Genomic DNA, 23435 nt, shown 5'->3' on the forward strand with positions numbered 1-23435 from the left:
CCCACAGAGAGTGGGGCCCACGCCATTCCCCTTGAGGACCTGCAGTGGACCTGGGGAGCCCAATCTGGGAACTCCCTGCCCGCCAGCGTTTCTCAGAGACACACGCCAGCAGGTTAGATACACAAACCGGATCCTGACCTGATCCTGTGTCAGGATCCAACCCCATGACTCAAGCAGGTTGCTGGAGGACACAGGTGGGAGCTGGACTCAGGACGTGAGAGAGCCCACGTGGATGCAACCGATGGAAAAATACTGTGGGGGTCCAAGACTTGGCAATCTGGGAGAGCACCCATCCCCCCGCACCGCCCCCTCCCCCCCCACACACACACAGGAAAGCCATGCTTTTGGACTAGGCAGGTCTGCCGGCAGGGAAGATCATGGCCTGCAGTGCCATAAGCAACCAAGCACAGCAAGCTCAGGTGCTCTGGCTGTCAGGGAATTGTGGCCCCTCCTTCACGAGCAGCCTTCCTGGTCTGGAAAGCTTGCCTTGACCCTCCTCCCAGCGGCTCCCCCTAGTGGCCGGGAAAACAACCTCTGAGCCCTGCTGAAGCTTTGCAAAGCCTTCGAGGCTCGCACAACCTAACCACGCCCTGCCTCGCTCTTCTAGCCACCTCTGCTGTGATAGAGAACAAGTAACCCCTTAGGAGCTACAGGGCCCCTCCCAAAGCCTGGAGCACTCAAGTGCTCCACCTGAGGGACTAGAGCTTACCACAGGCACAAAAGAACATCCCTACAGTTGGCTCTTCCTGCAAGCATCAGCCACTAACAGGGAGAACAACTCTATAGCTCATCACAGCATCTACCAACTCAATCCAACAGGGCATGGCTGATCCCCACTCACAAGTATCATCCACCATCTCAGAGATTAAGCTGGGGATCCCAATGCAATTCACACCGCTGGAAGAGATGAAGATAGCAGGATAGAGGTAAACTGAGGGGACACTGTTTTTTAGGTGAGACACAGAAGTTACAGGGAGCTTGATCTGTCTACTGCAGACTTCTAGGATGATGGAGGAGCTGCTCAGAATCTGTGCAGAGACATTCCACTGGAAAGCATGTGCAGCAGAGATCTAGTGCCTGCCAATCTGAGGTTTCTGCAACCAACAACATCCTGAACACTCTGGTACATGGAGCCAGGTCTGCTCAGGACCCAGCCTTCCCCTTCCAGAAGTAGCCTTTGCCTCACCCCCACCGGGCCAGGGAGGGAACAGATGCTCCCCCGTGTCTTGTCCTGTGACTGGGGGCCAAGCATGCCTCCTCCCTGGCATGGGAGCTGAGCAGAGAAGGAGCCTCAGACACTACAAGCACCACTTGGGAAGCCTGGGGAGACTGCCTCTTTGGGTCCTAGATGCAGGGGGAGAACCTTGGCAGACCAGCAGCTCCAGCCCACCTACATGGACCCTGGGCCACCAACAAAAAGAAGCCAAAACCATATTTCAGGAAATCAATGAAAAAAATGAAAAAGTCACTAGAGAGTTAGACAACATAAGAAAGGATATAATAGAACTTAAAGAAATGAAAGAGTCATTTAGGGAATTTCAAACATAGCAGAAAACTTTAACAACAGGCTAAACTAAGGAGAAAAAAAGAATCTCAGAGCTTGAAGACAAGGCTTTCAAGGCAACCCAGTCATTCAAAGAGGCAGAGAAGAATATAAAAAAGAGGCAGTCTTTCCAAGAGGCAAAGAAGAGTATTAAAAAGTCTAAACAATCACTGAGAGAGATATGGGACTACAAAGAAGCGAACTATACTACAAGGCCATAGTAACCAAAACAGCATGGTATTGGTACAAAAATGGAGACACAGACCAATGGAACAGAACAGAGAACTCAGACATAAAACCACCTACCTACAACCAACTGATCTTTGACGAAGCAGACAACAATGTACACTGGGGAAAAAAAGCCCTATTCAATAAATGGTGCTGGAAAAATTGGATAGCCACATGCAGAAGAATGAAACAGGAGCCCTGCCTCTCACCACTCACAAATATTAATTCAAGATGGATAAAAGACTTAGATCTAAGGCATGAAACCATAAGAATTCTAGAGGAAAATGTAGGAAAAACTTGTCTAGATATCGGCCAAGGCAAAGAATTTATAACTAAGACCCCACCGGCATCATGGCAACAATAAAAATTAGTAAATGGGATTTTATTAAACTAAAAACCTTCTGCACAGCTAAGGAACCATCAACAGAGCAAACAGACAACCTACAGAATGGCAGAAAATATTCGCAAGCTACGTATCTGATAAAGGGCTAATAACCAGAATTTACAAAGAACTCAAGCAAATCAGCAAGGAAAAAACAAATAACCCCCCTTTAAAAAGTGGGCAAAAGACATTAACAGAAGTTTGTCAAAAGAAGAAAGACAAGTTGCCAATAAACATACGAAAAAATGCTTAATGTAACTAATCAGGGAAATGCAAATTAAAATCACAATGAGATATCACCTTATTCCAGTTAGAATGGCATTTATTAACAAGTCCAAAAACAATAGATGCTGGCTGGATGCAGAGACAAAAGAACGTTTCTATACTGTTGGTGGGACTGCAAATTAGTACAACCTCTATAGAAAACAGTTTGGAGATTCCTCAAAGAACTAAAAGTAGACCTACTATTTGATTTAGCAATCCCACTACTGGGTATTTACCCAAAGGAAAAGAAGACTTTTTATCAAAAAGACACCTGCACTTGAATGTTTATTACAGCACAACTCACAATTGCAAAGATTGGAATCAACCCAAGTGCCCATCAATTCATGAACGGATTAATAAAATGTGGTGAATGTAATGTATACCATGGAGTACTACTGAGCTATAAAAAATATAAATTAATGCCTTTTGCAACAATCTGGATGGGATTGGAGACCTTGTCCTAAGTGAAGTATCTCAAGAATGGAGAAACAAACACCACGTGTACTCACTATTAAATTGGAACTAAGCAATGAGCACACATGTGCACAGAGGAAAGTGAAACTCAGTGGAAATCAACCAGGGGGAAGGGAGAGGAGGGCAAAGGAATAAGCCAATTTAAAAGTTACTATGGACACTATTTGGGTGACAGGCACACCTTTAGCCAGGACTCAAGCATTACAAACATGATCCATATAACTTAAAATATTTGTACCCCCTTAAAATATTTTGAAATTTACAACAAAATGAAAATAAATTTAGTAAACCAGTAGAAGGAGAAATAAAAGCTGGTCTAGCTGTCTTATTACTTCTATATATTGACCAACAACTTGAAATCCAGGAAGCAGGGATTTGTCTTGTACCATCATTTACAAGGGAGAGAAAAAAAGGAGGGAAGAAAAATCCTTTTAGAAATCTTTTGAGCGCTCAGCCTTATGAAAAGTGTTACCACAAATCTGATAAACCCAACCAATACTGCAAATACTGCTCATTCCATTAAAGAGAATACAGAAAACTCTTCTGGAAACAAATTCTAACAACACTAAAAATCTTCAGTGAGCAAGGGAATAGGGAAGAGGTTATTGCTCAGAAGAAAACACGTTCTAAATCGAATGATTTATTTCTGAGATTGTGAACTGGATTAAATGTTTTAAAACATTTTCTAAAATCTGGCCCACAACTGGTTACAGGTGGTGGGGGAAAAAAAAAACCAAATGAGTCTCAAGTTGTGTAATTTGGTGGCCAAGCAAATCCTGTACCAATTAAGGATGCTACAAGGCTGTTCGTTGTCGCTGGATCACCAATCTCTCAGGTGCATAAAGAGAGAAAAGCAATGAGGTTGGAAGAGTGGTCTGGGACCAATGTTTTGAAAGCTTAAATGTCAAGCTAGGAGGTTTGAATTTTATTCAGTGCTGCTGATGGAAAGTGACTGCAAAGGAATCCCATACCTATATTTGTGTTTCATAAGGAAGACGGTGTTTAACAGGCCAAGATGGGGAGTAAAGAAAAACCCAGAGGCATAAAGGGCCATATGTGAAGTTTAGGAGAAAAGCAAAACTGAAATCCCAAGTAAACCTCTACTAGCAACGGTGGAAAGGTGGAGATGGATTTTACCCCAATTTGAATAGACAGAGACAAAGGGTAGAAAAAGATGAAAGAAACACCTTCCTTTTGCATAGAAGGATCATGGAACTTCATAAATTCCAACCATAAGGCAGAACAGGTTTTCGGGAGATGCATTTGGTTCTCGACCATGAGAAGCCCAGTGGAGACCATCACCAACAAAGTGAAGAGTCACCTAGTAATGGATTTCCAGGAGAGACAGTAAGGAGACACACACAGGGAATAGGAAGAGACGGAGGACACGGAGAGGGCAGGACGAGGAAGCGAGTGCAGTGGATGAAACCAAGGGAGGGCCTTCAGAACTATAGGACAAGAATCAGCAGAAATCAATGTCCTGTCACAATAAAGTGGAGCAAATTTAAAGACAGGAATGTGATGAGCAAGGATCCAGAGCCGCAGAGAGGTGAAAGCAGGTGAAGACTCAAGACGTGTCACTGGTTGGGACCTGTAGGGAGGGCTCAGTGTAAGTCTGTGATTTCCTTGGAGCAGTGGAGATGGGACCCACACTGTAAGCCACAGTAGAGTGAATGGCCTCTGAGGATTGGGGCACCTGCCATAGTGTATTACTTGGCAGAAAATGCAAAAAGAGTGTCAAATAGCAATGGGAGGGAAAGGATTTCGATTTTATTTTTTTTGGTGTTTTTTCTTAATATTAAAGAATATTTGTAGCTTAAAATAAAAAGCTGGAGAAAGTATAAAAAGTCAAAATAGAAGAGAGATGACAAAGCCAATGAGGAATAAGGGACAGAATACCAAGGAATCCCTCACAATTAAATTCTGTTCACTGAAACGAGGTGGCTAGTGTATCTGTGGTCTGAAGATAAAGGCACACCCTCCTCTTTAAAGCTTTGGGTCTTTCACTCTCTAAGAATCACAGGCAGGGAGAAAAGCCTGTATTTTCATCCTAGGTGGACTGGTGTGATCCTTGGTACAAATGTAATTCATGTTTTAGATTTGAGAGAGAGAAGGGATGTGACGGGAGACAAACTAAACTGAAACGGAGATTGTAACTGATACTAAGAGACCAGCACGACACTTACATTTCCAAAGTATTTGTCCAGCAACTCCACATAACGATGCACAATCTCTAGTGTCAAGAGCTCATTGTCCTGATTCTCTACTGCACAGCAAAAATATAAACTAGCATACCTTGAAAAGAAAAATAATAAAGAAAAGCAAAATATGATGATACGTTAAACAATCTGAAGATGATTTTTCCCAATGAATATGCAAAGTCAGCTCCTCCCCTTCTGAGACTCTCCCCATCCAAGGTTGAAATCATTCATCATATTCAATATCCTCCACAAGTATAAATCAGAGTGTATCACGGTGATTGGATTACTTCTGTTAATTATGTGAAAAGCTCTCAACAAAACCTCACCTTGAAGAGCTATAATCAGGGAGACAGAATCCTTTGCCCCATGATAATTGGTGTCTGTCCATGCCTCCCTCCAGCTTGTAGATCATTCTTTGCAAAATCGAAGGCCCCTCACCAACACTCACCGGGGCCCACGCTCTCCACCCTCTCACTTCATGCCGTACTTCTCAGCCATTCTGTGTGTGCCTCCCACCCTCAGCTTGTCAAACTCTGGTCTCGGACCCAGCAAAAGGAGCTCTGCAGGAACTTACTGGTTAATTTATTCCATTAAATATCAGGCTACAGAGGTTATTTCTGTTTTTCCAATCTGGTTTTATAAACACCCTTTGCAAGAACATTTCTAATGTGTGTTTTCCTTCTAGAAGTTGCAGTATGATGTTGGATGCAGAGTGAGGTCAGCTGTGTTGTTCTGGTCCTGGCTTGGCCAGGGTCTTCGTGGGCAAAATTATGTTACTTCTTGAGCCTCAGTTCTCTTGTCTATAAATTGAGGTTCCTTTTCAGTATGGTCTTGCCATGGCAGGCAGGTGTGGTAAAAAGAATATATAGGCTTTAATGCCAGAAAGATCTGGATTTGAATCCTGGCTCTACCAATTACCACTCAGTTACTGTGCTTGGGGACTGATCACTAAACTCTCTGTGTTTACATTTTACTCATAAACAAACAGGAGTAATAAGGATAATAAGAGCTGCCAGTTGAACATAGTTCCCATCTCTCTATCACACTAACCTGCATTTTTTCCATAGCATTTGCTACTAACTGAAAATATTTTGTTTACTTAACAAATAAGTACATGCCAGGAGAGCAGGAATGTTATGTGTTTCGTCTACTGCTGTATCTCTAGCCATTAGAACAATGCCGGGAATATAACCAGGTACTCATAAAATATTCGTGGAATGCATGCATGCACTATCAATGTGTAGTCTGAGTACCTAGAATCCATCCTGGCACATAGAAGTCCTTTTAATGAGATGAAAGTTCTTTTCTAGTGAGTCTACTGGTACAAATAGTTGGGCCCCAGCCTTCAAAGATTTCAGTAAATGATGGCATTGGTATTACAATCTAAAATGTTTGGGGTTAGAACAAACCGAAGCAATAATGAAAAATTCAGTTCTCATAAGGTTACTCACACCTTTTATAAACAAGTTTTAGCTCCTTCCAGTCAACAAAGCTGCTTGTCCTGTGACCACGAGAGAGAATAATCTGAACAATTTCTCGGGTGATCTTCTTCCTTTCTTTGTCGGGCAGAGTCGTGTACCACTTCTGCAGACGTAATTTCCCTTGTCGACTGAACAGCAATATGAACTGTATCTAGAACGAATAAAGGGCAGGCAAACCAGAAACTCGTCAACCAAATCATTCTGCATAGACACTGAGATTCGGTGGCTGGATTTACAAAAAAATATAATTCTGAACAGATGAAAAAATACTTCCCAGCATGAAAACTATCATCTGACACATTTAACCCATCAGAGAAAAAGGAAATGTGTATATCCCAAACAAAGCTTACTTCTATTATAGGAGAAAGATAAGATTTTTATTTTAATTCTTTTAAAGAGTTATAAATCCATTATAGAGATCAAAATATGTCAAAGGAGCAATAGTACTTTTTGAGAAAACATTAAATTCTTCCTTCATAAGCCAAGAAAAAAAAATGTTAAGAACAATGGCAGGGTTTACTTTAAAAATTACACCCCATATGACAACTATAGAAACATATTGACAATACAGAAATAAAGAAGAGAAAGAGAAAATGGAAGAAAGAGTGAGAAAGCAAGAAGGGAACTATATCCTAAGTCTTAAACGTAAGCTCTCTTCTCCACGTTGTGAGTTACGTGGCTGGGAGGTTTAGAATCAGCCATTTCCGGTTATAATTGTCTTTGGCACCACAATGGATTTTTAACAATTTAGAGGGTGTGTTGGCTGCACTGGGAAGCAGCCTGATTTTATTTTCAAATAAGTTTCAAAATGTGTATTTGAAATGAAGATTCATATTTTACTGGATTTTTAAAAATCTAAATGATTGGAAGACATTGTAACATCTAGAAATTTACTTCATAACCTGGGAGGTATGGTAGATTTGATTTTCAGAAATTGTCAGATGGCCTGATCTTTATTTTATGAGAGTTTAAGTTTCCTCAAGCTACAGTATTAGATCAGGTTTAGAATCATAATTTATTCTGTTGTGTTTCTGTTTTGTTTTTAAAAAATAAAATGCATTGTTTCAGTTAATTATGTCATGGAGAAAATGATATATATTGGAGACAAAATTAATTAAAAATCTTTTGAAAACTTCTTACAGATGAAATACTCAGTTCTTCATTGAGGAGGTTTGGCTCTAAATGACGGGGTACATGCCACGACTGCTCACTAGGTGGCGATATCTGAGGGTCATATGAAAGCAGACTCCTTACTCAGAGCTTCCTCTAACCCCGGCCTACAGAATTGGAGGTGTTCTTAATAGCTCATCTTCTGTCTTAGAAAGGAAACATCTATTATAACAAGGATCTGAGTATCAAAGCTTCACAGGTAATGAGAAAACAAGTCAAAAATCCCTGATAATCAGAAATATCACCCTCAGTCTGGAATTTTATTTTATTATTTTATTTTTTTATTTATCTGAGACAGGGTCTTGCTCTGTCACTCAGGCCAGAAGGTAGAAGCCTGATCATAGCTCACTGCAACCTCCAGCTCCTGGGCTCAAGATACCCTCCTGCCTCAGCCTCCCCAGTAGCTGGGACTACAAGTACAATCCACCAAACCTGGATAATTTTTCTTTTAATTTTTTTGTAGAGACGGGGTCTCCATACGTTGTCCAGGCTGGTCTCAAACTCCTGACCTCAAGTGATCCTCCCACCTTGACATTTCAAAATGCCAAGATTACAGGTGTGAGCCACCACACCAGGCCTGGAATTTTAACACAGTATTTTCTTCAATACCCATTTCACTATCAGCACAGGTGTAAATAATACAACAATGGAGCACAGTTACTATTTTCTAAAAGCATGCTGAGAAGGACATTTTTGCTTCCAAGAAGAGATCATTGTAAAAGTGATTGACATTCTGAAGTACAAAATTGAATGGTTATAGAATCCTAACACGTCAGGATCTTGAGAACAAGGCTTAGCTTTGCATCATGACCAATGGGTGAGGTTATTCAATGCAACGTCTAGTGAATGGTCAGATTTTTACTAGAGAAATGAAATCCACACATTTGCTTGGTATTCACTTTGTATGTCCTGTCAGAAATTTTTTTTCTTCCCATCTAACCTAAATCTCTTCTGCTACAATTTAAACCAGTTCTCCCTGATTTTATCCATGAGTATATAAAAAGAGAATGTGTACACTATCCTTGGAATAATAAGTAACTCCACATATTTAAAGACAGCCTTTAAGTCTTTCCTTTGCCTTTTCCTTCCAGAATCAAGAACCCTGGTTTTATGTCTTCTTTTTATTGGTTCTATTTTCAGATCTCATAATCATCATTATTGAAAGTCCTCTGGGATTTCTCCATAAGCTAAATGTTACTTTTAATTCAGGGCACCGAGACCACTGCTCAGAATTCTATTGAGAGGCTGGAACTATTGCTGAGTTTAAGTGTGGATTCCTTTCTCGGTCTGTGTTGGAAACTTATCTCAGGATCAGGTGCCTGCTTTCTTAACACCACAGATCAACAATGCAGAACAATGAACAAAGCGCAGCTTTTCATTCTAACAACGAATTCAAGGAGAAAGGATGATGAGGAACATAACACGCACATCCATAAAGCCCATATAAAATATAAAAATTCCAAATTCAAAAAAAGCAACAAATAGATTCAAGCTTATCCAATTATTGCAATACATAAGACAGTGTTCAAAGATTTCCCCCTGTCAAGTTCTGCTCTGCTTGAGAACTGGGCTGTCACCTCTCCAGATTTACTGGTGTAGCTTGAGCGAACAGGCAGAATGAATTGCAATGATTCGCAAGAGTTCATCACCTCCAGCAATTAGTTTCATCCAATTTATCAGTTTAGTCATCCAAAGAACATTTGAATAATACTCTTCAAGAGGTTAATCAAATACTGTGTTCGATTAGCATTAGCTTGAGAGGGAGAACAGGCAGTCGAAAGGTTTTTTCAATATTTGCCAAGAGCCAACTTAAATTCAAGTTGATGTCATTAAAAAACTTCACCTGACTTCAGAAAACAACACCCCAACATTCCCTTTCAATAATATTGCTGGGAAGAAAGGAACAATAGAGAGATGCAACATTATCCTGGGAAATGCCAACGCCAGCAATAACCAGAAAATCTGACGAACTGTGTTGAGCATGGTCGACTTCTTACACTTGTCCCAAATGCTTGGCCTCAGGGGGGCTTCTGGCTCCACCAAGACTTCCCATCCCCACCCCAGGAGCAGCCACTTCTGTCAGCTGCCATTCTGAGGGGTCTTGTTTGGTGGCAGATGATCCCCCAAATCCACAGGTGTCAGGGGAATCAAGCATTCCTTGTCCTCAGAGTGTCCACTAGAGCAATCCTCGACCTAACTGACACAGCCCCAAATTCTCACTTTTACTCAAAACACAAACTGCTCTGGGTGTTTTCTTATTATATGTTTCTGAAGCATGTCCAGGGAGGCATAGGCCTTTGAGGGAAGCACAAAGCAGAATATTAGCAGCGTGTCTGGTCTGTTGCTCTAAGCCAGTGTTGGCATCGTCCTTCTAGTTGAAGGTGACCAGTCAAAGCTTCCACTTCCACTAGCAGCCTTGGTTCCTAATGTTCGCAAATCTCCCTGCTCTTGACCTGGACCCACAAAATTGACCCACCAGCAGCTTCCAAAAAGAGAGGCATCCAGGAACCTTTCCCAGTCCCCAACACTGCCACACCATGAACACCACCTCTTCAAGACTAGCTTGTCTTTCAGGATCTGAGCTGCAAATACAAGGACACAGAATATGCGCCTTTGCACTAATTCCATCAACCTAACAGGTCCCTCCTCTGGTGGCCCGCATCACACGACACATCACTTAAACAACACTGTAGCCGTGATCCTCACCTCCTCATTCCCTTTTCCAACCTCTGCAGCCACTCTACAAATTCCCAACCCGGATCCGCCCATCAACCCTCATATTTACTGCTATATGGAGGCACCAGGCACACCTGAGAAAAATCACAGCGGGCTTTGCAGATTGGTGCTACCATACATGGATGATGGCTGAGTCCTGCTGAATCTCCAGTGGGACTTGGAAACGTCCCATGTACCTCTTAATGCAAAGGATTTCCCAGCATTTTCCCCTCTGTCCCCTGCATGGGTTGTTCCAAGTCACCACCATGCCCCTCAGAGTCCCCAGCTCCACCCTCCCTTCCTGACTCCAAGGGGATAAAAGCCATTCTGGGGGTTTCCTCAGCTCCTCCCACACCTGCACACCCCTGTGCACAGACTTGGTCACACCCACAGCCCAACCCAATGTGTCTCTTCCTGTGTCAGGAAACATAACATCTTCTTATGCCCTGGCTTTCACCCCTCACCCAAGTCTTGGGGAGCATCGTTTCGTCATTCCTGCAGTCCTGCCTAGGCCCCATTCTGGGGCTCCCTACCTGCAAATGCTGGGCAAGCCTACGTCTCTCTCACCTCTGAAGAGCAATGGTCCTCTCTAGAACTCCAGCCCTCCTGAAAGGTGACTCAGCAGTAAGTGCCAACCCTCCTCAAGTGTCCATGCCTTTGGAACCTGTAAGTCTACTTTTAAAATCTATCCTAAGAATGTGTCTTAAAATGCAGATGATTATTTAGGCATTAGATGTTTACCGTGGTTCTTTAGAGTAACATACAAAAAATAAATAAGACTGGAAGACACCTAAATATCCAGTAATAGAGAAATGTTTACATGATATGTGTTAAATAATTTCAATAATGTAAGAATGCCTATGATATAATGCTAAGTTAAATGAAACACAACATAAACTTGTGTGTGTAGTATTATAGCAAAAACATAAAACTGTACTTGCAAAGAAATTATATGAAGGAAATACATTAAATGGTTAACAGTAGTTATCTTAGAATAGTGGGATTATAAATGTTATTTTTTTATTTGTGCTTGCCTGGATTTTCCAAAATTCATATGTATGATTCTGTAATTAGAAAAAATATTTAATAAAAAAAATATTAGTGAGGTCAATAAAAATCAGTCAACATTCTATCTGAAGGCCTAATACTAAGTAAATGTCAAAGTTCTTTCAACAAATAAAACTGTATCTCAAAGACATGGCACACTGTTCAGAAGCCTCTGCAGTATGGCAAAAAGAATATGGACTGTGTGGTTGCCAATGGTGGCGAAGGTATGTAGGTGAGGAATAAATAGGCAGAGCACAGAGCATTTTTTAGGGCAGTAAAAATACTCTGTATGATACTATAACGGTAGACACATGTTATTATAAATTTGTTCAAACTTATGCAATGTCTGACACCAAGAATGAAACCTTAGGTAAACTCTGGACTTTGGGTGATAATGATGAGTCAGTGGAGGTTCATCGGTTGTGACAGATGTACTCCTCGCTCTGGGGGGATGTTGAGAAAGGGAGAGGCTATACATGTATGGGAGCAGGAAGTATATGGGACGTCTCTGTACCTTCTGCTCAATTTTGCTGTGAATCTAAAACTACTGTAAAAAAAATTATGTCTCGAACAAAAAAAGAATACAAACTGTGTAGCCAGACAAAATGTCTCCGAGCTCTATGACAGCTACGTATGCACAGGGACAATGATGGTAGGTAAGGAATATACAACAATGATCATTGTTGCCTTGATAAGATGTGGGAGCCCTAATAATTATTTTTCTCTAATTTCAAAGCAATATTATTTAATTCTGGCAATGAAAGCATGAAAGTAAGGGAAACATGAATCTATAGTTTAGGCTTTATTCATATTAACAAGAACATTGTTTTTGCAACAGCAGGCAGTGATCCAATGGGTTATGAAACAAACTTAGTGGATCACAACCAACATATTTTTAATGAAATAGAGTAGAACAGAACAGTACACTTCAGAGCAATCATACATACTAAGGATAAGTATTGTTTCAATAAGCTTTTTTTTTTTTTTTTTTTTTTTAGAGACAGGGTCTTGCTCTGTCACCCAGGCTGGAGTACAGTGGCATCATCATAGCTTAGTACAACCTCAAACTCCTGGGCTCAAGTGATCCTCCTGTCTCAGTCTCCTGAGTAGCTGGGACTACAGTTGCGTGCCACTGTGTCCTGCTAATTTTTTTACTTTGTGTAGAAGTAGGGTCTCGCTATATTGCCCAGGCTGATCTCAAACTCCTGGCCTCTAGTGATCCTCCCACGTTGACCTCCCAAAGTGCTGGGACTACAGGTGTGCATTATTACACCAGGCCAAGAAACTGTTACTCCAATTGTATATACTTATACTGGGTAGTGGTGTAAAATACATTTCTTGCTATTGGAGGAGAAGGAAGAGGAGGAGGAACAAAAGGAAGACAACAACAACACTGAGCCCAGTGACAAGGTCATTTAGAACAAGGTAAAAAAGCAGAAAAAAAATGTTTAAACACAAGGCTGGTCAGTAAGGAAATGTTAACAGAAAAGCAGCTTTACATTTAGTGTTAATATTTAAACTCTTAGAGTATGATGCATACCAGGAAGAATATTCATATATATAAAAATGGTTTTTTTTACAAATACGAGAAGCAATTATTGGGCAGGGCTCTGGGTGTGTCAAACCACTGCATTTTAAACAGTCAGAAAGCCAACCTTCTAGAGGGGTAGTGTAAGACTAAAGAGCTAGTATGCTTATGAAAGATAGAAAGATACCTCTTTTGAAGCAGAAATGAAGTCAAACTTTTTTTTTAATGCTAGCAAATTAAATAAACAAGTAAAATGGAGAAAAATGCCTCACTTGGTCATGGGGTCAGTTTAAAAACACTCCACCTGGCAGTCACTACTCTTCTCTCATTTCAGGATTAACCAGAGATGATCTCAGGGGAAATAATCACATCGGCAGATAAAATAATTGTATTTCAGAGAGACCCTACAGCACAGCTCATTTATTCATTCTGGCAATATTTATTGAGTGCCTAGTATGTGCACTATAAAACACACAAATATGAGACTTGGTCCTCTACCTGGAGGAGCTTATAATTGTGATAGCAAATCAAAAGAAATTTCAAGGTAATTATATTGAATTAAGCACAGGCCTTCATCTCCTCTCCCCTCAAAAACGCTAATAAAATGAGAGTGGTAGAATTTTCAAAAATGTACTAAGCCCCAAAGACTAAGAGAATGGCAGAGGAGATGACAGCAGCTGAGAGGTTTCGACCCCATCTTTGGAAGATGGAAAGGAGACAGAAGTATGATGATTGATTTAGCCAAACAGGGAAAGTTGTCACTTAAAAGGTGAATTCCAAAGAGAAACCAGCCAACTCTCCCCAGAAAATGCCTGAGAGCAACACTTGGGGGCACCATGTCCCTAGAAGACAAGGAATAAGGCAAAGTTCTGAAAACAAGGAGACTGGCTGAAAGCCTGCCTACAGAGTAGTTGACATTTGCCACCTGCAGCACTTCCAGGGACTACAGCTTAAGTGAGAATATATATGCATACGCATACACACATACACATACACACATCCCACAATCAGTTCCCAATTGCTTTATTCAAGGATACAGAACTCCAGCAAAGGCTATGCAATTCGAGGACCTCTTAGCACAGCTTGCCCCAGCCCCCAGAGTCGGTAATGGACGGCAAGCAGCTGCTGCTGACATTGTCCATTCAAGTCAAGGCTTTACCTAAGCTGAGAAGCTCAAATGTGTGCCATGCCACAGTTCTCACAGACTTAAGGCTTGCACTACCACTCAGAGGCCTTAAACAAACCATCTATGCCCCTAAGAATAAATAAGTATAGACTCCTGCAACTCCCCTGGATCTTAAACCTAATTCAGAGCCTGCGAAGCACATATCTTCATCTCGGAGAGAAAAGTGTTCCTGAGCCTCCACTTCTAGTTTTGTTGTACAGAAAAACCCCTCTTTTCATTCAGGAGATGGAATGATTTTTCCCTAAAGACACTAAACGGCAGAGAAAAGACCTCTCTGTGCTATCAATGAAGGCTACCAGTCAACCTGACTATGCCCTCAGAACTGCCTGTCAGCACTTTAGCACCCCACTACCAAATATGAGTAGAGGCCAAGACATTTGAAAATAGTCTCTAACAAGAAAGAAAGAGACAGAAACAAACAAATGAAAAAAAAGTAAGCCACTAGATACAGTAACAAAGCATGAAGCTGAACAAATTGTTAAACATACAAACACAATATGCTCAGAGTTAAAAGATGGAGTTCCTATATCAATAAAACAAAAACAGTGTTCTACTGTTTTTAGAAAAAGAGACAAGAAAAAGCTCTTAAAAGTTAAAAAGTAGGATAACCAAAATAAGGTCAAAGGAATATGCAAGAAATTGGAATTTAAAAAAAAAATAGATGTACGCTGGGCATGGTGGCATGAACCTGTAGTTCTAGCTACTTGGTGACTGAGAGGGGAAGACAGAGGATCACTTGAGCCCAGGAGTTCAAGGCTGCAGTGAACTATTATCGCACCACTGCACTCCAGCCTGGACAACATAGCAAGACCCTGTCTTAAAAAATTTGTTTGAATAGATGGGAAATTAGAGGAAAAGATAAAACTATTAGGGGATCAACCAAGGAGGTGTAATGTCATGAAAGATAGAGTAGAAATCATAGAGAGGAAGAAAATATCAAAGAAATAATTCAAAATTTTTCCTAGGACTATGTAGATGAAACTTCCAATTAGAAAAGCTCATTGAGTGTACACCACGATGAATATAAAAGTGTATCAGCAGTTCGAAACGACCAAGATAGAGAGAGTAGCCTAAGAGATTCCAGGAAGACAGTCTACATGCAGTGGATCAGAAATCAGAAGAGCAGGAGATCCTCACCTACAATACTAGATGTTGTAAGATGAGAAGTCCACATCCAGCCAAGTTATCAATCAAGTGAAACAGTTGAAGGAACATTTGACATTTTCACAGATACAGTGACTAAAAATATAAAGAAAAAAATAAATAAATTTACCTCCAAATTTCTTAAGTATAATATTTCTTATGAAGCTACTGTAGGATGTACCTCAGCAAATGAAGGAGTAAATGCAAGAAAGAGTTAGCTGTGTTCTCCGGGGAACAGGGAGCCCAAAGCACAATAGTGGTGAAAGGAAAGGCCAGAGTGACAGCCATACTCGAGGCCAAGAAACTACCACATTCCAGGTGGAAGAGAGTGTGTGTGCACGTGTGTGTGTGTGTGTGTGTGTGTGTGTGTGTGTGTGTTAGGGTTGCGGGGAAGGGTGGCCAGAAGAGAAGTAAATGCTCAATTACCAGAACAGGCAGTCAAGAGATAACGTAAAGAGTAATGAATGGAAAAGTACAACATAGGCATACTTCTTAGAAATATAGAAATAAACAGCAAAAGAAAAGGCTGTAGTTATTGAAAGTAATTGCTCCTGGGAGGAAAACTTGGGAAAGGAGAGGGGTGCTGTTTTCATTATAAATTATTGAACTCCATTTGATTTTTGAAATTATGTATATACTTCGCATATTACTTGGATTAAAAAATAAAAAGTAATTTTAAAAAGAATAAATAAGAGGTAGTGGAGTATCTACATTTGACAGTGACATTAAAAACCTATTCTAGGATGTTATTATTCCCTCTCCTTCCCCACATTAAACTCAGAAGTTTAGAGGAAAAATCCGGAAAGACATTAATTGTTCTAAAATGATGAGCTATCATTTGATTTTATCTTAGGCAGTTTTTTTTTCAATCTGTACCAGTTCAAAGAATAAGGGTGCCATTAGTTTACTAGCTTCTAGGTAGAGTAACACATTTTAATATATGTGCTGAGTTTACTTTGAGGCATACAAGATTTGATCTGAATTCTAATGTCCCTAATATAATTTTTCCCAGCTTTACTGAGGTACAACTGACAAATAGGTATTTACCATAGAAAACATGATTTTTTATACATATACATTGTAAAATGATTACCACAATCAAGCTGATTAACATATCCATCACCTCACGTTATTTTGTGTGTGTGAGAACCAAAGTTTTTGCTGATTCTGTGCCTAGCCTTCGTGTTTTAATAAGTCACTACATCCCCCCAGCCTTCACCTTTGGAATAAAGAAAGCTCACCTGTTGAGCTTCTTTCCCTACCATGGGTTTCTTAATTCCTTGATCATTTTGCATTTTTCTTCCTAAATCACGTCTAACTCCGTTCCTTGCTCTTAACAGGGACTTGCACATTGGTGGAACTGTTGAATTTTCAGAAACGACAACTAGCCCTGTATTAAGATTCTGGGTAGAGAACTGCCTGGGGTTTTCCGTAAGGATTAGAGAACACGACGGTGTTCCTGAGATAGCTTCCTTAAAAAGCTCAGGGTTTTATTGGGCATCATAAACTTACAACCGGGATTACTTTTCTCCAGATGCAATAAACTCAACTAGCGCTCGTATTTGCCAGATCTTCTGACAGCTTATCCTGACTGTTTTAACAGTTCTCTGGCCAGAATTGCTAATAGCATCTGCAGACCGAGAGGCCTGGCTGCCCTCTTCTTTCTGCTAGATCAATTATAAAAATGTTACGCACGACTCATCTGCACACTCGTTTCTCCAGGGCTCCACCGTTTACCTTTCCATGTAGGAACGAGCCTTTTAACAAGTATCCTGATTTCCTTCCTCTACACACACTCTGAAAGCCGCAGCACTGTCTCTCCAGGGCTGCTACCTCCCAAGCAACTCCTTTGGTCTGAACCCCCGTCAGAGGGGAAAGTGGAAAAAAGGACATCCACTATTTATTTCTTCACCAGCATGGTGTATTCACCTTCTCAAAGGGTTCCAGCCACATACAGTGCCCTCTTCCACAAGCCGAGTTGTCTTCTTTCTAAAAAGGTCATTCGTGTACCTTTAGTATGGATTTTTACCAGCATGTTCTAAGTGGAAATAAGATTTGCCAGAGTGAAGTTTCCCAGATGTCTCTTACCCGTGTTCTTAGGATGAAGGTTTGTTGACATCTGCCATTCCTCTTAGTGACCCTTTGAAACAACCTTGTTATGTGCCACAAATTAAATGTAAGTTTTTCAAACTTGTTCCATGCCATCCAGGCAAAATGGTACAACTTAACTGAGGTTTCAGATTTGATCCAGGGCCTACTGGGCATTTGTCGCTAAGCCAAACCACATCTTGGGCCGGTAGAGGGAGGCAGGAGACTGGCTTGGTTGTTAAGTGGGAAGAGTTTGGTAATTGGCAGCTTGAGAGCTGGCATTTGAATCCCGGCTCTGTCATTTCTGAGCTAAGTGAACTTGGAAAAGTTACCTGATCTTTCTGGTCCTCAGTCTACTCGTTGATAAAATAGGGATGACAATAGCAATGACCTCAGTGATGTCAGGAGGATGCCATGGTATTACAACATCAGCCTCTCAGCACAGAGTCTGGCACAGAGTGAGCACTCGGTAAATGTTTGCTATCGCTAACAAATCACCCAGGAGTCAGCCCCTGTCGTTTACCTCCATTGAGCCAAGCAAAAACATTCTGTTTATCCCCATGGAACCACTCCATTACTACCCATTATTTTTTCCACTAATTAGTTTCCATGTTCTGATGGAGTCTCTGACAGCCATGTCAGAGGTGCCCAGAAAGGCATCCTTAGGTAACAACAAACCATCTGATTTCTACCTGACTTGCCTATCTTGTCTTGTCTCGTCAATCACCTTACCCATCCTAAAAGGATGAGTTTACCCCAGAGACAGCCCAAGCTTGCAGGTAAGTCATTTGGGGTTCCTTTCTCTCTTTTGACTGTTGACTGGTGGTCTTCTGATCATGTATTTATCCATTCTCTCCACGGTTCCCTGTAAGGTGTTTATTTTAGGGTTCCCCATTTTTTCACCTACGTGTACATTTTCTTCTAGTGTCTTTTTCTATAATTGAGTAATGGCAGCTATTTTTGTTTAATTTTTAGTTTTTAATGCCAGTCCTGATTCTTTACTTGAACTACATCACTCCTCTGTGAAGAATCACTTTCCCTCTTTTCCCACCAGTTTCTACGTGCGGAGGAGTCATGGTTAGTGGGAAACAGAAGGCAGGTGCAGCCTGAACCAACTGTCAGCTCCTCTCTCTAGACCTCATGCAGAGAAAGGCCACATATTCAAATACCTTTCCTGGGCTGGGCAGAGGAAGGTAACATATTAAATGAGGGTAAAGGTTCAGTGTAATGTAATAGGAAGTGGAAGAGACAGCAGCAAACAATAAATCACAAGTTCCAACTAAAACGGTAGCCACAACTCAGCCACAGTAAAGTGTTGCCAAGAAAAAACTGTCAGTCACCATTGCCAGGTCTTCAGATTTTTTTGTTTTTTTCCAAAAGAAGCCTGAAATCTGGATGATTCGGTGAAATATTGGGATTTTTTTAATGTTGGCAATTAATAATAACAGTGAAACATTGTTTAAGCTAAACAAAGCATACTGCAGGTTGATGTGGTCTACAAGCTGCATTTGGCTGCAGGCCGCATTTGAGGCTGCCGAATGAGATGACAGTTGAAGTCCCTTATTGCAATAACCTTCTATGGCTCTGCTGGGCTCAAGAGGTTTCTCCTTTCTGTGGTTTCTGAAACTACCAATTTGAAGAAGTGGTCTTCTCACCCAGCAATCTCGCTTCCACATCTCATCCTAATAGTATCGTCCATTCTGAGACCAAAGTCTCTCACTTGCACATCAAATTTTATAGGTTTTTTTTTTTTCTCTCAAGATTTCCAGCTCAGGATTCAGTATTTATCATAAAGAAAAGGAAAATTTATATGAATAATTAAGAACTACACAATCTCAGATTCTCATTTTTGGCCTGTCAGCCTTTTTCCGGAAATAAAATGTTGAAAAGCAACCACACTGGCCAGTGTATTTCAATCCTTTTCCCAGTCCTTGCACACCATCTGGTGGCAGAACTACCTACTCAGTGAAATGCTCACTGAGGATGGCAAACTAAGTGAACAGGGGGAGGAGGAAAGAGTTAGGAAGAACAGAATAAGAGGAACAGTAAGAGAAAACAGAATGACATAGAAACAAAACTTAGACATGTGTTAAGCAGCTATGAGTAATCTACAAATTAAACAGTTAACCGCTGCGAATCAGCAAGTGGCCACTTATGTAAAGTGTTAAAGTTCTGTCTATAAAGAAAATTCCTCATAAAACTGGGACTCATCCACCTGTATTTCACAATAACATTTATTGGAAGAAAAGAAGGAAGGAGGGACAAATGAAAGGACAGAATAATCAATCCTCCTGTTGTAAACTGAATTGTGCACCCCCAAAAAATTTATGTGTTGAAATCCTAACTCCCAGTACTTCAGAATTCGACCCTATTTGGAAATGAAGTCATTGCAGATTTAACTAGTTAAGATGAGGTCATACTAGAGTAGGATGGGCCCCTAATCCAATAGGACTGGTGAACTCATAAAAAGGGGAAATTTGGACTCAGACACGCAGAGAGAACACAATGTGAAAATAAAGGCAGAGATCAGGGGGATACAATAGAAACAAAGGTACACCAAAGATTGCCAGCAAACCACAAAAGCTCGGAGAAAGGCATGGAACAGATTCTCTTTCAGAGTTCCCAGAAGAAACCACTCTTGCTGACACCTTGATTTTGGAGCTCTAACCTCCAGAACTATGAGACATTAAATGTCTGTTGTTTAAGCCACCCAGCTCATGGTACTTTGTTGTGGCTGCCTATGCAAACTAATACACAAACTAATCTGCAGTCTATCTCTGGCTTTGAATTTTATGGCTTTTTATTTTTAATCTCAAAAAAATCACATCATTGTCTTCTGTCTCATTACAATTCAGTATCATAAAACCAAATCATCTACATTCCAGAGATAAAGCCAGCAGATTCCATTCGACTTAGCAAATATTTATTTAGCATCTACCACAGTGAGGTATTTAAAATGAAATAGTAACTCATTCCTAGACTCATAAAATGCTAGCACTAGAAAGTACATCGAAGCTGATTTGATGCAAACCTTCCCATCTTATAACTAAAGAGATCCTCTCTTGAACACAGATGTAAAAATCCTCCACAAAATATTAGTAAATTGAATCCAACAATATATAAATAGAAATATACATCATTAACTAAACTGGAATTTAGCCCAGGATACAAGGCTGAATCAATATTCAAAAATAAATTAATGTAATTTATCACATCAATAGGCTAAAGAAGAAAAATCACATGATCCTATCAGTAGATTCATAACTCAGCTGAGCATATAACACTCCCCCACAAAAAAAGATCAAAGCATTTGGAAAAACCCAACGCCCATTCACAATAAAAATTCTTAGCAAACCAGCAATAGAAGGAAGTGTCCTCAACTCAAAAAAGAACACTTACAAAAAACTACAGCTAACTATATTTAACAATGAGAAACTAGAAGTATTCCCTCTAAAATCAGGGACAAGGAAAGGATGGCCTCTTTCTCCACTACTTTTCAACACTATTCTAGAAGTCCTAGCTAATGCAATAAGATAAGAAAAGGACATAAAAGGTATACACAGTGGGAGGAAGAAAACTGCAGGAATCAAGGCCCAGAGAGTTGGTGACTGTTCCCTCACTGGTATTGTTAGTAAGTGGAAGAATTAAAATGATCTTCTCACACCCGCCCAGGGCTCTTTGCACTCAGAGCCTTAGACCACTTTTTCTTGTGCACCAAAGCTAAAACTACTACTGTTCTTCATTTTTTCCATTTATGCAAATAATTATAATCAGACAAGTTTTTTCCTAACACCAGAGATCTATTTATCATGGTTGATGGTCGACGTGTTTAGCATGTGGCAGACACCATGCTAAGCACCTTACATGCAGTACCTTGTTTAATCTTCCTCAAAACCATAAGAGGTAGATACTATTATTACCCCCATTTGATTGATAAGGAAACTGGGACCCAGAAAAGTTAAGCACCTTGTTCCAGATCATCAGCTAAAAGGTTCTAGAGTTGAGCTTTGATTCCAGAGCCCATTCTCTAAACAGAAATGCAACATTGCCTCCTTGAAGAGAAAGAAAAGACATATACACTGGTTCGCATTGAACTGGCCTCACCCGTTTTTAAAGTCATTATGATGTTGAACCATCTTTATAATGAGACAGTAGCTCCTGAAGCTCCCTCCACCCTATGCAATACCAAGGGTTTCTGTGGCAATCATAAAAACAAGCAGGAGAGGCCAAAGGGCCCATGTTTGTAGAGATTAAGATAGAAGTAAATATTCAACTGAAGACAATAATGACGGTAGCACTGAATCACTCTGGGTCACTAGTATTACATATATCATAGAAGCGACAATAAGATAGGCGGAAAAAGCTCTAAGCAAAGTTTTTTGAACTGGCAACTTTTTGCTAAGAGAAAAAGATATCTGAGATCATCTAAGTAGTTTAGCTAGATCAAGCGTGGCCTTCATCTCTTCTGAGAGAGCAATGAGGAACTTGAACTTATAAAAAAAATTGCTTGGATATCTCTACCAAAGGTCTGTAACATTATGGAGAGGAGGAGCCACTACTTCCTTTGATATTATAAGATAACTGAACAGGCCTTGTATTGGCAGGGAAGTCTCTGTTTCTCATAGAAATAAGGTGGGAGGATGGCAAGGAAGAAGGAACAGCCGCCGCCTGCTGGGTTTTCTTCCTTATTGATAATGCATTCAGTTGTATCTTTCTTCCTTTCTTTCCTCCTTTCTTTCATCTATTCATCCAGCAAGTATTAAATATTTACTGAATGCCTAAGTGCCAGGCCCTGTGCCAAGAGGCAAGGATGCCACCGAGAACAGGACAGACAAGTTCCTACCCTGATGGAGCACACATTCTAATGCAGGGAGATGGACGATGAAACAGTACAAATTAGATCCCAGCGTGATGCGTTAAAGCAGAAACAGCACAAGGAGCTGCTGGAAAATAAAATAGCCTTATCCAAAGATCAGAGAATCCTTGAGGAAGTGACTTTCAAGGTAAAACCTGAAAGATGAAGAGGCCCAGCCCAGCGGAAAGGAGAAGACGAAGGGGAGAGTAGAGCTAAGTAAGAATGAGCAGGCAGAGGGAACTGTGGGCACAAAAGCCGCAGAAGTAAAGGATGGGTGTCTTCAAAGAACTGAGACCAGGACATGTGGCTGGTTGACAGGAGAGAAGGGTGGGCAGAGGTGACTCAGGAGCAGCTGCAGAGGCAGATACAGGGAGGGTCTTTTTGATCCCTAGTAAGGATTCCTATCTTTAAAAAAAAAATTCCTATAATTCTTAGGCAGTATGTGGAACTGCATTAAAGATACAGTAGCTCTTAAACAACTTCAACAAATAAACACTCAAATCCCCAATGCAGCCAAGCCAAACTGTTTTAATAGTGTACTTTCTTCTCAATTACTCTGAGACACGTTTGACCACAGCGTGAAGTAAATTGTTTCACGTTTCATCACTGGTTTCAGAAAGGGACATTTTTTCTTGAAGTTCTGATTCCACTCCACCATTCACAGTTCTCAAAAGAGATGTCTTTCTAGAAATCAAATAATCTAGGAATGTTTTTGAACAACCAAGCATTTTTCATAGATGAAATTACAATAAATTTATATTCTTGGCTATATAAATCAGTATATGGTAGCACCAAAGGAAGATGGTTGTCCCATTACGACAATCAACTTAATTGTGTTAAAATCTGAACATTTCCAGCATTTGCAATTTCAGTATGGGTTCATAGTACAGACCAACCTTTTTCTATGACTGCTGGAATCCTGTTTAAAGCAACTTTAAACTGTAATGATGTTATCAAATGCAAACACACCATACATATCCACCAACAGCCAAGTAAGAAGTATTGTTTTTCTCCTTGTAAATCATTGCTACTCAGTGAAGACAATCCACCCCAATTCCAGGATCTTCTGTCCTCAAACAGGTCATAAAGCCACTTACAAATTCACTCTTTCAAAACTTTAAAGCTTTATT

The 23435-nt window shown here is 40.5% G+C and overlaps 1 protein-coding gene across 1 annotated transcript in view; it reads right to left on the bottom strand.

Moving 5' to 3' along the window:
- The window catches only part of AP1S3 (adaptor-related protein complex 1, sigma 3 subunit), a 56568-nt gene that overhangs the window by 13263 nt on the left and 19870 nt on the right, over positions 1-23435 (bottom strand). The window contains exons 2-3 of the mRNA XM_012642592.1: positions 6546-6724; positions 5078-5186 (exon numbers count right to left, since the gene is read on the bottom strand). Of these exons, the coding sequence (XP_012498046.1) occupies positions 5078-5186; positions 6546-6724 (288 nt within the window). The remainder of the gene's footprint in view (positions 1-5077; positions 5187-6545; positions 6725-23435) is intronic.

Source organism: Propithecus coquereli, unplaced genomic scaffold (assembly GCF_000956105.1).
Source record: "Propithecus coquereli isolate 6110/MARCELLA unplaced genomic scaffold, Pcoq_1.0 Scaffold18, whole genome shotgun sequence".
Classification (NCBI taxonomy): Eukaryota; Metazoa; Chordata; class Mammalia; order Primates; family Indriidae; genus Propithecus; species Propithecus coquereli.